A 13,553-nucleotide genomic window follows, 5' to 3' on the forward strand; every position below is an offset into this window, starting at 1 on the left:
TTAATTGCAGGAGGACTTCGTCCAGACTTCTACGGGATTTGGACTCCACCCATGACTTCACCTGCAGGCTTCGCCCGGGCTCCTACGGGAGCCGGACCTCGCCCCCAACTCCTGCTGTAGGTAAACTCCGTCCGGACTCCTACGGGAGCCAGACTTCGCCCCTGACTTTAATTGCAGGAGGACTTCGTCCAGACTCCTACGGGAGCCGGACTCCGCCCACGACTTCACCTGCAGGCTTCGCTCGAGCTCCTACGGGAGCCGGACCTCGTCTCCAACTCCGGTTGTAGGTAAACTCCGTCCGGACTCCTACGGGAGCTGGACTTCGCTCCTGACTTTAATTGCAGGAGGACTTCGTCTGGACTCCTACGGAAGTCGGACTCCACCCACGACTTCACCTGCAGGCTTCGCCCGGACTCCTACGGGAGCCGGACCTCGTCCCTCAAAACCATTTGAACGGTTTTTATAATTTCATTATTTAAAAATTTGATCTTCACTTGGCATTTAGATAAAACATTATCAAATACCAATTTTAGATTTTTCTGAAAAATATACCATTTAAGATATAATTTTTATTTAAATGAACAATGGCTCGGACATAAAAAGCTGTTATTTCCTGCCATTTATTAATATTGTTAAATAAATATAAATTGCATAGCACGTGATAGCATAATGACCATTAAAACTGTTATAATGTGGTACCATAATGGACATTATCTTTTTCCTCAGAAAAATCTTTTTGCCAGCAAGAAGACAAGAAACTGTAACCCTGAGCCTGTTGACCAGCAACATTCTACCAATGAAAAAGACCAGATGCAGTGTAATACTGTAAATGTAACAGTAAAAACGCAGAAGTAAAACAATAATACCGTTATCTGATAATACCATTATCTAATACATAGGGAAAGTTCACCGTCTTGATAACTAATTGCCGGAGTCCCGTCACCGCTTGCCTTTCCCTCCACCCGGCTTGCCCCAAGAACCCTGACTGTAACTCTAACCCTAGTTGCTTCATTGCTATTTTCACCACCCGGAAAACCTAAACCTCTTCCCCCAACCGATGGATCCCCACCATGATCATCACGCCGAGAACGGCCGTCATGACGGCGACGGCTGCGGCGACGACACCAACGGCCCCCTCCCGAAGCGGCCGCGGCCGTCGCCATCCCACATCTCCGCCGCCGAGATCCGCGACGAGTTTTCCCATCACGACCCCGCCGTCGCCCGCATCAATAACGGCAGCTTCGGCAGCTGCCCGGCCTCCGTCCTCGACGCCCAGCTCCGATGGCAGCGTCTTTTCCTCTGCCAGCCCGACGACTTCTACTTCAACCGCCTCCAGCCCTCTCTCCTCCGCTCCCGCGCCATCATCAAAGACCTCATCAACGCCGACGACGTCGAGGAGGTCTCCCTCGTGGACAACGCCACCACTGCCGCCTCCATCGTCCTCCAGCACGTTTCGTGGGCCTTCACTGAGGGCCATTTCAAGAAGGGCGACGCCGTCGTCATGCTCCACTACGCCTACGGCGCCGTCAAGAAGTCCATCCAGGCCTACGTTACCCGTGCCGGCGGCCATGTTATCGAGGCTCCCCTCCCCTTCCCTGTGACCTCCAACGAAGAGATCGTTCAAGAATTCCGGAAGGCGTTGGAGCTTGGGAAGTTCAACGGTCGGAACGTCCGGCTGGCTGTAATCGACCACATTACCGCGATGCCGAGCGTCCTCATCCCTGTTAAAGAATTGATCAAGATTTGCCGGGAGGAAGGTGTAGACAAGGTGTTTGTCGATGCTGCGCATGCAATTGGGAGCGTCGAGGTCGACATGAAGGACATTGGGGCTGATTTCTACACCAGCAACCTCCACAAGTGGTTCTTTTGCCCGCCATCGGTTGCATTCTTGTACTCCAAGAAGTGCTTGGCCTCGTCTGACTTGCACCACCCGGTGGTCTCACATGAGTATGGGAATGGACTCCCAATGGAGAGCGGGTGGATTGGCACCCGGGATTACAGCGCCCAGCTCGTAGTGCCATCAGTGATGGATTTCATTAGTAGGTTTGAAGGAGGAATTGAAGGAATTTGGAAGAGGAATCATGATAAGGTAGTGGAGATGGGGAAGTTGCTGGCCAAGTCATGGGGCACTTGTCTTGGGTCACCCCCGGATATGTGCCCAAGTATGATCATGGTTGGTCTACCAGGATGCTTGGGAATTTCAAGTGAGAAGGATGCTCAGAAGTTTAGGAGCCTCTTGAGGGATCAATTCCATGTTGAGGTTCCTGTATATCATCAGTCTCCAAAGGATGGTGAGAACGACAATCCGGATCAGAGCAGTTCTGTGACTGGGTATGTGAGAATTTCTCATCAGGTCTATAATGTGGAAGATGATTACATTAGACTCAGGGATGCGATCAACAAACTTGTTCATGATGGATTCAACTGCACCATGCTGTCATCCAGTTAGGAAGGTGCGGCATTACATCAACTAGACTGATAAATTAGCTCTTGTTGCATTTTGATATGGATGTACTATGTTGTGCTTTGTATGAGAAATGTATGATATTCATAGTACTTGAGTTCAATAAAAAAATTTCAAACTAGTAGTTCTACTCTATGGCTAATAGATTGTCTTTGCATACTTATGAGCACATTTTGTGCATGTGAAACTTAAAGTTTGCTTTATAAATTGTATTATATCCTTGATTTAACCCATTGCAGCATATTGCGTAAAATAATCAAGGAAATATTCAAAGGCTAGTTACAAAAAACGGATTGTTATTAGACCACAAAAATATTGACCTTGTTCTAGCCATCTATAATTTTAAGGCAGTATATGTTATTTAAGGATTTAGTGCTGTCATTATCGCAATTAACTTCTCATGGTTCCTTAAAGTGATAGTACACCACATTGATGTCTTTTTTGGGAAGTGATGAAATTTGTTTGAATTGTTAAATGAAAAATGTTGATGTATATATTTCTTCCAATTTAGGATATCAATAACCTTTTTGATCATTGCAGCTGATCTCCTTGATCTTACCAGGAAAATTCTTCACTAATGATAGGAACTGAGAAAAAATTGTTTAATGGGGAGCTGAATATTAAAAGTTGATATATGGTTCCAATCCTCCTACCAAAAATTTCCCTTAAACTTCTGATATGCCATGTGATACGAGAAGATTGGTGTCTTATACCACAAACCTCTACTGAACCATGTGGCATTACAGCAGTGAAGGGAAGATTTTTGGTACAAGAATTAGTCCTGTAGCATTACTTTTAGGGCATATTTAGTTGGGGCAACTTGGACTTTGAAACGGCAATGGGAATGAGTGACTCCTATTTAAGCCATTTGGTTGGGGGCTATCTGATTCCCATTTTGATTCTAGGAGGGAATAGGATACCCCAATCCTCCAAAACCCAATCCTTACTTTACTTTGGTGTTGAAATCCCATTCTGATTCCGATTTTAATTTTGGTTATAAACCAAATGTGTAAAGGAATATAGCCATTCCGATTCCCATTCCAATCCATTCGGATTCTAATTCCAATTCCAATTCCAATTTTGGTCACTAACCAAGTGCACCCTTAAAGGTTTTCTAGTGGTTCATTGCCTTTTCATTCCTGTTTCTATTGTTGCCATTCTAGTAAATGCAGAAGTACAGGATAATGCAACAATCAGTTAATAAATATTGTAATGTGTAAATGTTTAACCCACAACAATATACAACTAGAGGTGTATCTTGTGATGAAAGAAGAAGACTGTTGCCCAGCTATGCAACCCAAGAGGGGGGGTGAATTGGGTTTCTAAAAATTTTAAGCCCAACAAATGACTTATGAAGAACAAAACAATGGCTTTAAATCAATATTAATTAACTAAAGCAGTATTGCAAGGATATAATAAAGAAATAAGATAAAGCGATAAAGCACACCACAAACACAAGGATTTATAGTGGTTCGGTGCTAACCTTGCACCTACGTCCACTCCCCAAGATCCCACTTGGGAATTTTAATCCACTATCCTTTGTATTCAACCCGAATACAAAACGTCGGAAACTCCGACACTAGCTATCCCAAGCTAGAATACAGGACGTCGGAAACTCCGACCCTAGCTATCCCAAGCTAGAACACTTGTTTCCCGGGTACAAGCCAACCCAAAACACTCCGATTTCAGGTTCGGATCAACCTTTCCTTGTTTTGGAAATCCTCCAAAAACAAGAGCAAAAACTCACAAAGAGTAAGAATATTTAGAGCACAGATGAATACAAAAACAGCTCCTTAAATGAGCAAATATAACAATAAAAACTTTACTCAAATGAAGAACCCCTTTTTCAGATTTTCTCAAGATGAATGAACGGTTGAACGCTTGAGAAGAGGTTGATTGTTGATTGAAGATCTTTTGAAAGCTTTGAACGATCTCTAGATCAAGGTTGAAACGATAGGCGTGAAGAATTCTCTCCTTGAAAGATCTTTCTTTTCTCTTTCACAATCTCTCTGGTATATTGTGGATCCTCTCTCTTTTTCTATGGATATTTCTTTGATCTCAGGCTTTTTCTTGCAAATTTCGGATCCTCTCTTCTGTTCTTCTCTTTTTCTTCTTTTTCTCTTCTCATTTGATTTCACGTTTGATCCGCTATTTAATCTGCAATTTCTTTCATCATTTAAAGCATTTTGTAGCATTAGAAGCAAGAGAAAACAATTTAGGCAGATAAAGAGCCGTTAGAGGATTTTTAGGAAGCATAAATGACAATTAAAACGGGCAAAAAAATAGCCGTTGCTGACATTTCCCGTCGCAGGGGTCGACTCATGAGTCGACTCATACTTCAGGAGTCGACTCATGAGTCGACTTCTGTTGCAACAGACCAGAAGATCTGATTTCTGGATTTTTCGGCTCAAATCAGCAGAGGTCGACTCATGAGTCGACTCATGCCTTGTGGGTCGACTCATGAGTCGACTCACAGGTCGTGCCAAGCCAAAAATCCAGCGTGCCATGGGAATTTTTTCGTGCCATTCAGCTCATAGTGCCATGAGTTGACTCATGAGTCGACTCATGCACTTCAAACCTTCATAACTTCAAAAATATTAGTCCAAACACAATGAAATTTTCACCAATAGATTTCAAATCATTTGTTCTACCAAATGATACTATCAAATCAGGATTTTAGTGAAATTACGATTTTGCCCTTGAAGAGCATAAGGACTTTTTCAATTGATTGTATCCCTTCAATCTGCTTTGTAATCATCAAAATCAATCTAGGAGCAACAATCTCCCCCTTTTTGATGATGACAAAACATATGAACAAAAATATTTATGTTAATGCATTAATTTCAAAAGAATCCATTATGGGTGTATATGCTTGAAAAGAGTATGATTCTTTTGGCATGTAATATAAATGCAAAAATAGTTTGTCCATTTTCTTAAAGATTTGAAAAGGGTATTAGATCATTTTGAGTTCAAGATATTTCAGAGCAAGAGAAGATAAATAACTTTTTCTATGTATCAGAGCAAAAATAATTTTTACAATGATATCAGAAAAGATTTTATAATGTATCAGAGCAAAAAAAAATTTTTTTTTAATGTATCAGAGAAAATTTCATTCAGTATCCGAGCAAATGTTATAATATTTTAGAGAAACCTTCACACTGTATCGGATCAAATGTTATCATGTATCAGATCAAGTTGAAAGAAATTGTAGGATGAATTAGAGTAAAACAAATTTCTTATTGATGTCTCAAGGTGAGTAAAATTTCAAAAGCAAGTTTGAATATCAGAGCATATATAAAAAAATACTTATTTGCATTGTACTCATGATTTTGCTTTTGATGGATTAAAGTTCTGTCTGATACCAAATTTCTCTGTCTGATACCAAATTTCGATACCAAAATTTCTCAAAGTTTTGTTTAATCTTTCAATCCTTGTTTTTGTCTAATTTCTCTAATATTTGTTTAATTTCTTCAATATTTGTTTTAATTTAATTTCTCCCCCTTTTTCTCATAATTTAGGGTTTTGCTTTTTGTCTAATTTCAATTTTTGTTTAATTTTAATTTCTCCCCCTTTTTGACATCATCAAACATAGTTAACTCTTTCTTTTCCTTTTCTGAAAAAAAATTCTTTAATTTCTTCCTCTTTAGAGTTTTTCACAGATGTTTGCTCCCCCTTAATATAGCAATTATCAATAGCAAACAACAACAAGGAGAAGATAATATTTCAATTGATGTATCAGAGATTGAAATATAACCAAAATATAATCATTACAAAGAGGTAGAAATATAGGTAAAAGATGATTCCATTAAAATCATAATTGTTTCAATACATAGAATTCAACCAGCTAAATGTCAATACATGGCCCCAAGGTATAGATCCTAGAACAAGATACTAACTCCTAAGATCTAGATAAGTCAATGATCAGAGTCATCAGATATAGGGTGAGGGGATGATGGATCAGAAGTGCGTCCTCTACCCCGTCTGCCTCTGGCACGAGCAGGAGAACGAGATGAACTGGGTGGCTGAGAACGCTGAGATGCTAGGGACTGAACAGAAAGGGTGAGTCTAATAGAATCAAGTACGTTCAGTGCTCTGGAAACAGATTGAAGTAGAGCAGTGAACTGAGTGGTAGCATGCTCACTCGATCCTCTGATCTCTTTCCTCAGTAGCTCATATCCACCTTCTAATGCTCCTCTGAGCCTGCCAGCCTCTGCAGTGAGGTCTGTGACCTCAATAGTAGACTCCTGTGGCTGGGGATGGGCCAATGCAAGGACTTGCCCCTGCAAGTCAAGAACTCTGCCAGTTAGTCTCCAGACTGTATCCTCAAGCTGCTGTATCCTGACGGACTGATCTGAAATCATCTGAAATATAGTGGAGATGTGGGGAGTAATGGTCTGATCAGAAGAAGTAGCTCCAGGTGCAAAAGAAGTACTACTCCACTGGCTAGACAACAAAGAAGCCACACGCTGAGATATATGCTCGATCTGATCATCAGCCAGTCTGAACTCTGATGGAGGTGCTCTGCTCTCTGGCTGATACACTGGTGTGGGCATCCTAGTAAACTCAGAAGGGCCAGCCTCAGTATCATGAATGAACTGGGTATCTGGTGAAGCTGCCCTGAAATCATGTACAGGAGAAGATGGACCTTCTTCTTCTACTCTGCCTTCAGTTCTGTCTTCAGCTCTTTCCTCAGCTCTCTCCTCAGCTCTTTCTTCAGAGCCCTTGATCCAACCACCAACAGTCTTTGTAATTCCCATTCGGTGTAGGCTGTGTTGGTTGAAAGTGTCCACATGTGAGAGCTTGGTAGGTGTCTCCCCCTCACAGCTAACTCCAAACCTCCTAAAAACTCTAGTAAGGGCCATACCATAAGGCAAGTGTGCCTTGGATCTGTTCAAAGTTTCTCTCATGGCCTCTATCATATGTGTAGGGAGGTTTAGGGGGGTCTGAGTGATGATATGAAACATGACACATACATCTCTGCCAGATAGTAAGTCATGTCTACCACTCCTAGGAAAGAATAGTTTTGTCACAATCTGATGCAGGACCCTCATCTCAATGGACAGTAGCTTTGCTTCCAATCTGTTTAAACTTCCTGAAAAATCTTCTCCTAAGATAATTCTGATCCCTTCTTCTTTAATTGGGAGTTCCATATATGAGTATCCTTCACTAGGCAACTGAAGTATCTCTCCCAATATCCTAGAATCCAAACAGATGTCAATCTCCTTTACAGTTGAAGTCACAGACCCGTTTCCATAATTTAGGTTCTGGTAGAACTCTCTGACTAGATCAACATAGGTGACTTCCTTAAGAGAGCAATAAAGTTCCCATCCTTGATTTTTGATCTTGGTAGCAAAAGTAAAGCCTTCTTTCTCAAAGAACCGAAAATCTATATTTTTCCCGGTTTCTACTTTTCTATCAGAAAGAAGATTTACACTGGGGCTTATGGAGGGTTGAGAGGGACCTTGAGCAGGTACTGAAACTGGATTGGGAACAGTGGAAGACTGAGCATGCCTTTTCTTTCGGACAATTTCCTCAGGCTCTCGGATTGATTTCCTTCTTTGGGGAAGTTTCATCTTTGGAGCCATATCCAATAAGGTAGCAGACAAGAAGACTTGAATTCAGTGGAGGAGGGATCACAAAAGAGTAAAGAAGAATTTTGGTGGAGAAAAGAAGTAGATTTTGAATGAACGGTGAAGTTCTAGGGCACGTTCCACCCGCGCCTAACACTGCGAGAAAGCACAGAAAAATCCTTTTCAAGGAGGCGATTTTTGGTGGAGAGGATGAGGGAGAATTGCCTCAGAATTGTTCCTTGGATTTGGAGCAAAACAGAAGTTTGGAGGGGACGGCTTTCGGAAGGAAGACGACGAGAAGATGAGTCGTCTCATAAACAAGGTTTTCCGTTTTAAAAACAATGAACCCGATGGAAGTTGGTGGGATTTACAAGTTTGCCATTGAGTCGACTCATGGGGGTCGACTCATGAAGTTCAGAAAATCAGGAAAAATGCAAATAAATTCCAGAAAAATTCAAAATTTTGGGAGAAAGAATTTTGCTCAATGATAAGTTTTTAGAGTGATAAAACTAAGCTTTTGGAACCAGGATAGATGTTGAAAATTGAGCTCTAAGAGTTTTTGACATCTATTCTTTGGAAATTGAGAAATTTCAGACAAATGGATCTAGAATTCCTAGATTTCTCCTAATTTCACAGAATCTTTCCTCACTAAGGGCCTTTGTAAAGATATCAGCTAATTGATTTTCAGTGCAAACATATTCAAGAATTATATTTTTGTTTTGAACATGTTCTCTTATAAAATGATGTCTTATCTCAATATGTTTAGATCTTGAATGTTGTATTGGATTTTTAGATAGATTTATAGCACTTGTATTATCACATTTTATTGGTGTTTCATTAAGTTTGATTCCAAAATCTTCGAGTTGTTGCTTAATCCACAAGATTTGAGCACAACAACTTCCGGCTGCAATGTATTCGGCCTCAGCCGTAGACAGTGCCACCGAATTTTGTTTCTTGCTAAACCATGAGATTAGGTTAACTCCAAGAAATTGGCAAGTTCCACTTGTGCTTTTTCTATCTAATTTACATCCAGCAAAATCAGCATCAGAATATCCTAACAAATTAATTTGTGAGTCCTTAGAGTACCATAACCCTATAGTTTGTGTACCATTTAAGTATCTAAGGATTCTTTTAACAGCATTCAAATGAGATTCCTTAGGATTAGATTGGTATCTTGCACATAAGCAAACACTAAACATGATATCAGGCCTACTTGCAGTTAAATATAATAATGAGCCAATCATACCTCTATAGTATTTTAAGTCTACGCTTTTACCTTCATCATCCTTGTCAAGCTTACATGAGGGACTCATTGGTGTGCCAATTGGTTTGCAGTTCTCCATTCCAAATCTTTTGAGTAGTTCCTTGGTGTACTTGCTTTGGGTGATGGAGATTCCCTCTTTTGATTGTTTGATTTGGAGTCCGAGGAAGAAGGTGAGTTCTTCCATCATGCTCATCTCGAACTCTCCCTGCATAAGCTTAGCAAAGTCTTGACAAAGGGATTCATTAGTAGACCCAAAAATTATGTCATCAACATAAATTTGTATAATTAGCATATCATTTTGGTTTCTTTTAATAAATAGAGTTGTATCCACATTGCCTCTTGAGAAACCATTATTTAGTAGAAATTTGCTTAGCCTTTCATACCATGCTCTAGGTGCTTGTTTTAGACCATATAAAGCTTTATTTAATCTGAAGACATGATTGGGAAAAGCATGATTTTCAAATCCAGGGGGTTGTTCTACATATACTTCTTCAGAAATATATCCATTTAAAAATGCACTTTTAACATCCATTTGAAATAGTTTGAATTTCATAAAGCAAGCATAAGCAAGTAGAAGTCTAATGGCTTCTAATCTAGCAACAGGTGCAAAGGTTTCATCAAAATCAATTCCTTCTTCTTGATTATATCCCTTAGCAACCAGTCTTGCTTTATTTCTAATTACATTTCCATGCTCATCTAATTTGTTTCTAAAGACCCATTTTGTGCCAATTATTGAATAATCTTTAGGTCTTTTCACTAAGGTCCAAACATTATTTCTTTCAAATTGACTGAGTTCTTCTTGCATAGCATTAATCCAGTTATGATCATTTTCAGCTTCTTCAAAAGTTTTAGGTTCAAGTTGAGATACAAAAGCACAATGATTAAGTACATCTCTAAGTGAAGAACGTGTTTTTACCCCATGCATAGGATCACCGATAATTAATTCCTTAGGGTGGTTGTGAACATACCTCCATTCCTTGGGTAAGTCATTTGTACCTTGAGGTTGTTCTTGAATTTCTTCACCTTTCTCATTTTGTTCATCTTCTTGATCCTTGTCTTCTGGAGTTGCTGAATCTTTTAGAGTGATCTCCTTCATACCTTCTATTAGTGGATCTGCATCATCAACACCCTTATTCTTCCTTGAAGGAAGATCGTTAGATTCATCAAAGACAACATGTATGGACTCCTCAACTACTAAGGTTCTTTTGTTGAACACTCTAAATGCTTTACTAGTGGAGGAGTAACCTAGAAGGATTGCTTCATCTGATTTTGCATCAAATTTACCAAGTTTTTCTTTGCCATTATTTAATACAAAACATCGGCAACCAAAAACATGAAAATAGGCAATATTTGGTTTTCTTCCTTTCCAAAGTTCATAGGGGGTTTTCTTTAAAAATTGTCTTATTAAAGCACGATTTAAAATGTAACATGCTGTGTTAATAGCTTCTGCCCAAAAATATTTTGGAAGGTTGCTTTCACAGAGCATGGTACGGGCCATTTCTTCTAAGGTTCTATTTTTCCTTTCAACTACCCCATTTTGTTGGGGTGTCCTAGGAGCAGAGAAGTTGTGGCCAATTCCATTTTCATCACAAAAATTTTCAAACTCATGATTTTCAAATTCTGTTCCATGATCACTTCTAATATTTTGAATTGAAAACCCTTTTTCATTAGTGACTTTTCGATGAAATTTCGTGAAAATTTGAAAAGTTTCATTTTTGTGAGCTAAAAAGAAAACCCAAGTAAAACGAGAGTAATCATCAATTATTACAAATCCATATCGTTTTCCTCCTAGACTAGTGGTTTTAGTTGGTCCAAATAAATCCATATGTAAGAGCTCTAAAGGTCTAGAAGTTGAAATAGTGTTTTTGGATTTGAATGATACTCTAGTTTGTTTACCTAATTGGCATGCATCACAGATTCTATCCTTTTCAAAATTCAATTTTGGCAAACCGAGAACTAAATCCTTTTTGATTAATTTTGAAAGAGAATGCATGCTAATATGTGCAAGTCTACGATGCCACAGCCAACTAGTCTCATTTATTTTAGCATTTAAGGAAACTAGGCATTGCATGTCTAATTTAGTTAAATTATTCAAGTCTACCATATAAACATTGCCATGCCTATGTCCTATAAATTTAATGCCATCGTTAATAGGACTCGTCACAATGCATACAGATGATTCAAAACTTACTTTATACCCTTTATCACAGAATTGACTAATGCTAAGTAAGTTATGCTTTAAACCTTTAACAAGTAAAACATTCTCAATGTATTTGGAGGGAGTGATACCAATGTTACCTATCCCGATGATCTTTCCTTTGCCATTATCTCCAAAGGTGACCATCCCTCCATCCTTAGCATCAAACGTGATGAATTGTGATTCATCACCAGTCATGTGTCTCGAGCATCCGCTGTCAAGATACCATTTCCTGTTTCCTTCTTGGGATGCTAGACACACCTGCAAGCACAGATCAAGTTTCTGTCTTAGGTACCCAAGCTTTCTTGGGTCCTTTCAGGTTAGTCAGAATGGTTCCTTTTGGAACCCATATTTTCTTTGTGTTTGCATATTTGTTAATAAGACATGTGTATGATTTATGTCCTATTCTTCCACATTTAAAACAAGTAATATTTGTAGGTTTTTTGTATGAATAATTTGCATAAATATCCTTCAAAAATTTTTGTTTCTTCAGGGGTTTGTAACCAAGTCCAGCCTTATCATATATAGCTTTCTGATTATCAAGGATCATATTTAGCTTGTTTGAACTTAAGGTGAACTTATCTACTATAGATTTCAGTCTGTTAATTTCATCCTTAAAGTTTTGATTTTCTTGAATCAATGTGAATTTTTCAATTGAAAGAATTTCAGCTTGTTTCACTAAGGACTGATTTTTCAATTTCAGCTCTTTGTTTTTCTTCCCTAGTTTCTTTAATTCATCAATTGAATCATAGAAAGCTTCATGCAATTCTTCAAAAGTAAATTCACTAGTGGATTCAGAAGTTACCTCATTTTCATGTGCCATCAGGCACAGATTGGCTTGTTCGGTTGAGGTTTCCTCGTCGGAGCTTGAGTCATCACTCGCACTCCAGGTCGCCATCATTGCCTTCTTTTTGAATTTCTTTGGACCTTTCTTCAATAGAGGACATTCGGATCTGAAATGTCCTGGCTTCTTGCACTCGTAGCATATAGGGGTTTGATCTTTCTCCTTTTCTATGCTTTGATCCCCTTTTGTAAATTTCTTTCTCATCCCCTGTTTCCTTTTTCTTAGAAACTTCTTGAATTTCCGGGTGATGAGAGTCATCTCCTTATCCTGATCTTCATCTTCAGAGTCATCTGTTTCATAATCAGGTGAAGTTGTGGATTTGAGGGCAATGGTTCTTTTCTTTTTGATTTCATCCTCTTGATGTTGCATCATGCTAAGTTCATGAGTCATCAAGGATCCAAGAAGCTCTTCTAGAGGTAGAGTGTTCAAGTCCTTTGCTTCTTGGATGGCAGTCACCTTGGCTTCCCAAGTTCTTGGCAGTGACCTGAGAATCTTCCTTACAAGTTCACTGTTAGTATAAGATTTGCCAAGACTCTTTAAACCATTGATTATATCAGTAAAACGAGTAAACATAGCAGTTATGGACTCATCATGCTCTATTTTGAACAATTCATATTTATGTACAAGCATGTTTATTTTAGACTCTTTTACTTGATTTGTTCCCTCATGGGTGACTTCTAACCTATTCCATATTTCTTTAGCAGATGCACAAGTAGAAATGCGATTAAATTCACTAGCATCTAGTGCACAATAAAGAACGTTCATAGCTTTGGCATTTAATTGTGCCAATTTCTTGTCAACCTCATCCCATTCTTTCTCGGGTTTGGTTGACTCCTCACCATCTATAATCTTGGTGGGTGTGTGAGGACCATTCACTATGATACTCCACATATCATAGTCGAGTGCTTGTATGAAAATCTTCATCCGAGCTTTCCAATAGGTGTAATTAGACCCATTGAAAAGTGGAGGTCGGTTTGTTGATTGCCCCTCAGCTTGAGAAGTTCCAACATGGGTTGCCATAGATCTTTGGCTCTTTGATTGTTAGATCAAAGAAGGGCTAGAGCACTGGCTCTGATACCACTTGTTGCCCAGCTATGCAACCCAAGAGGGGGGGTGAATTGGGTTTCTAAAAATTTTAAGCCCAACAAATGACTTATGAAGAACAAAACAATGGCTTTAAATCAATATTAATTAACTAAAGCAGTATTGCAAGG

General features: G+C 39.2%; 1 protein-coding gene across 1 annotated transcript; it reads left to right on the top strand.

Moving 5' to 3' along the window:
- Positions 1-913: 913 nt before the first annotated feature.
- LOC105035494 (putative L-cysteine desulfhydrase 1) lies at positions 914-2,594 on the top strand. The gene has a single exon (XM_073248751.1). The coding sequence runs from the start codon at positions 1,058-1,060 to the stop codon at positions 2,447-2,449; it is 1,392 nt and encodes a 463-aa protein (XP_073104852.1). The 5' UTR covers positions 914-1,057; the 3' UTR covers positions 2,450-2,594.
- The last annotated feature ends 10,959 nt before the right edge of the window (positions 2,595-13,553 follow it).

This window comes from Elaeis guineensis, chromosome 14 (genome assembly GCF_000442705.2).
Source record: "Elaeis guineensis isolate ETL-2024a chromosome 14, EG11, whole genome shotgun sequence".
NCBI classification, from domain to species: domain Eukaryota; kingdom Viridiplantae; phylum Streptophyta; class Magnoliopsida; order Arecales; family Arecaceae; genus Elaeis; species Elaeis guineensis.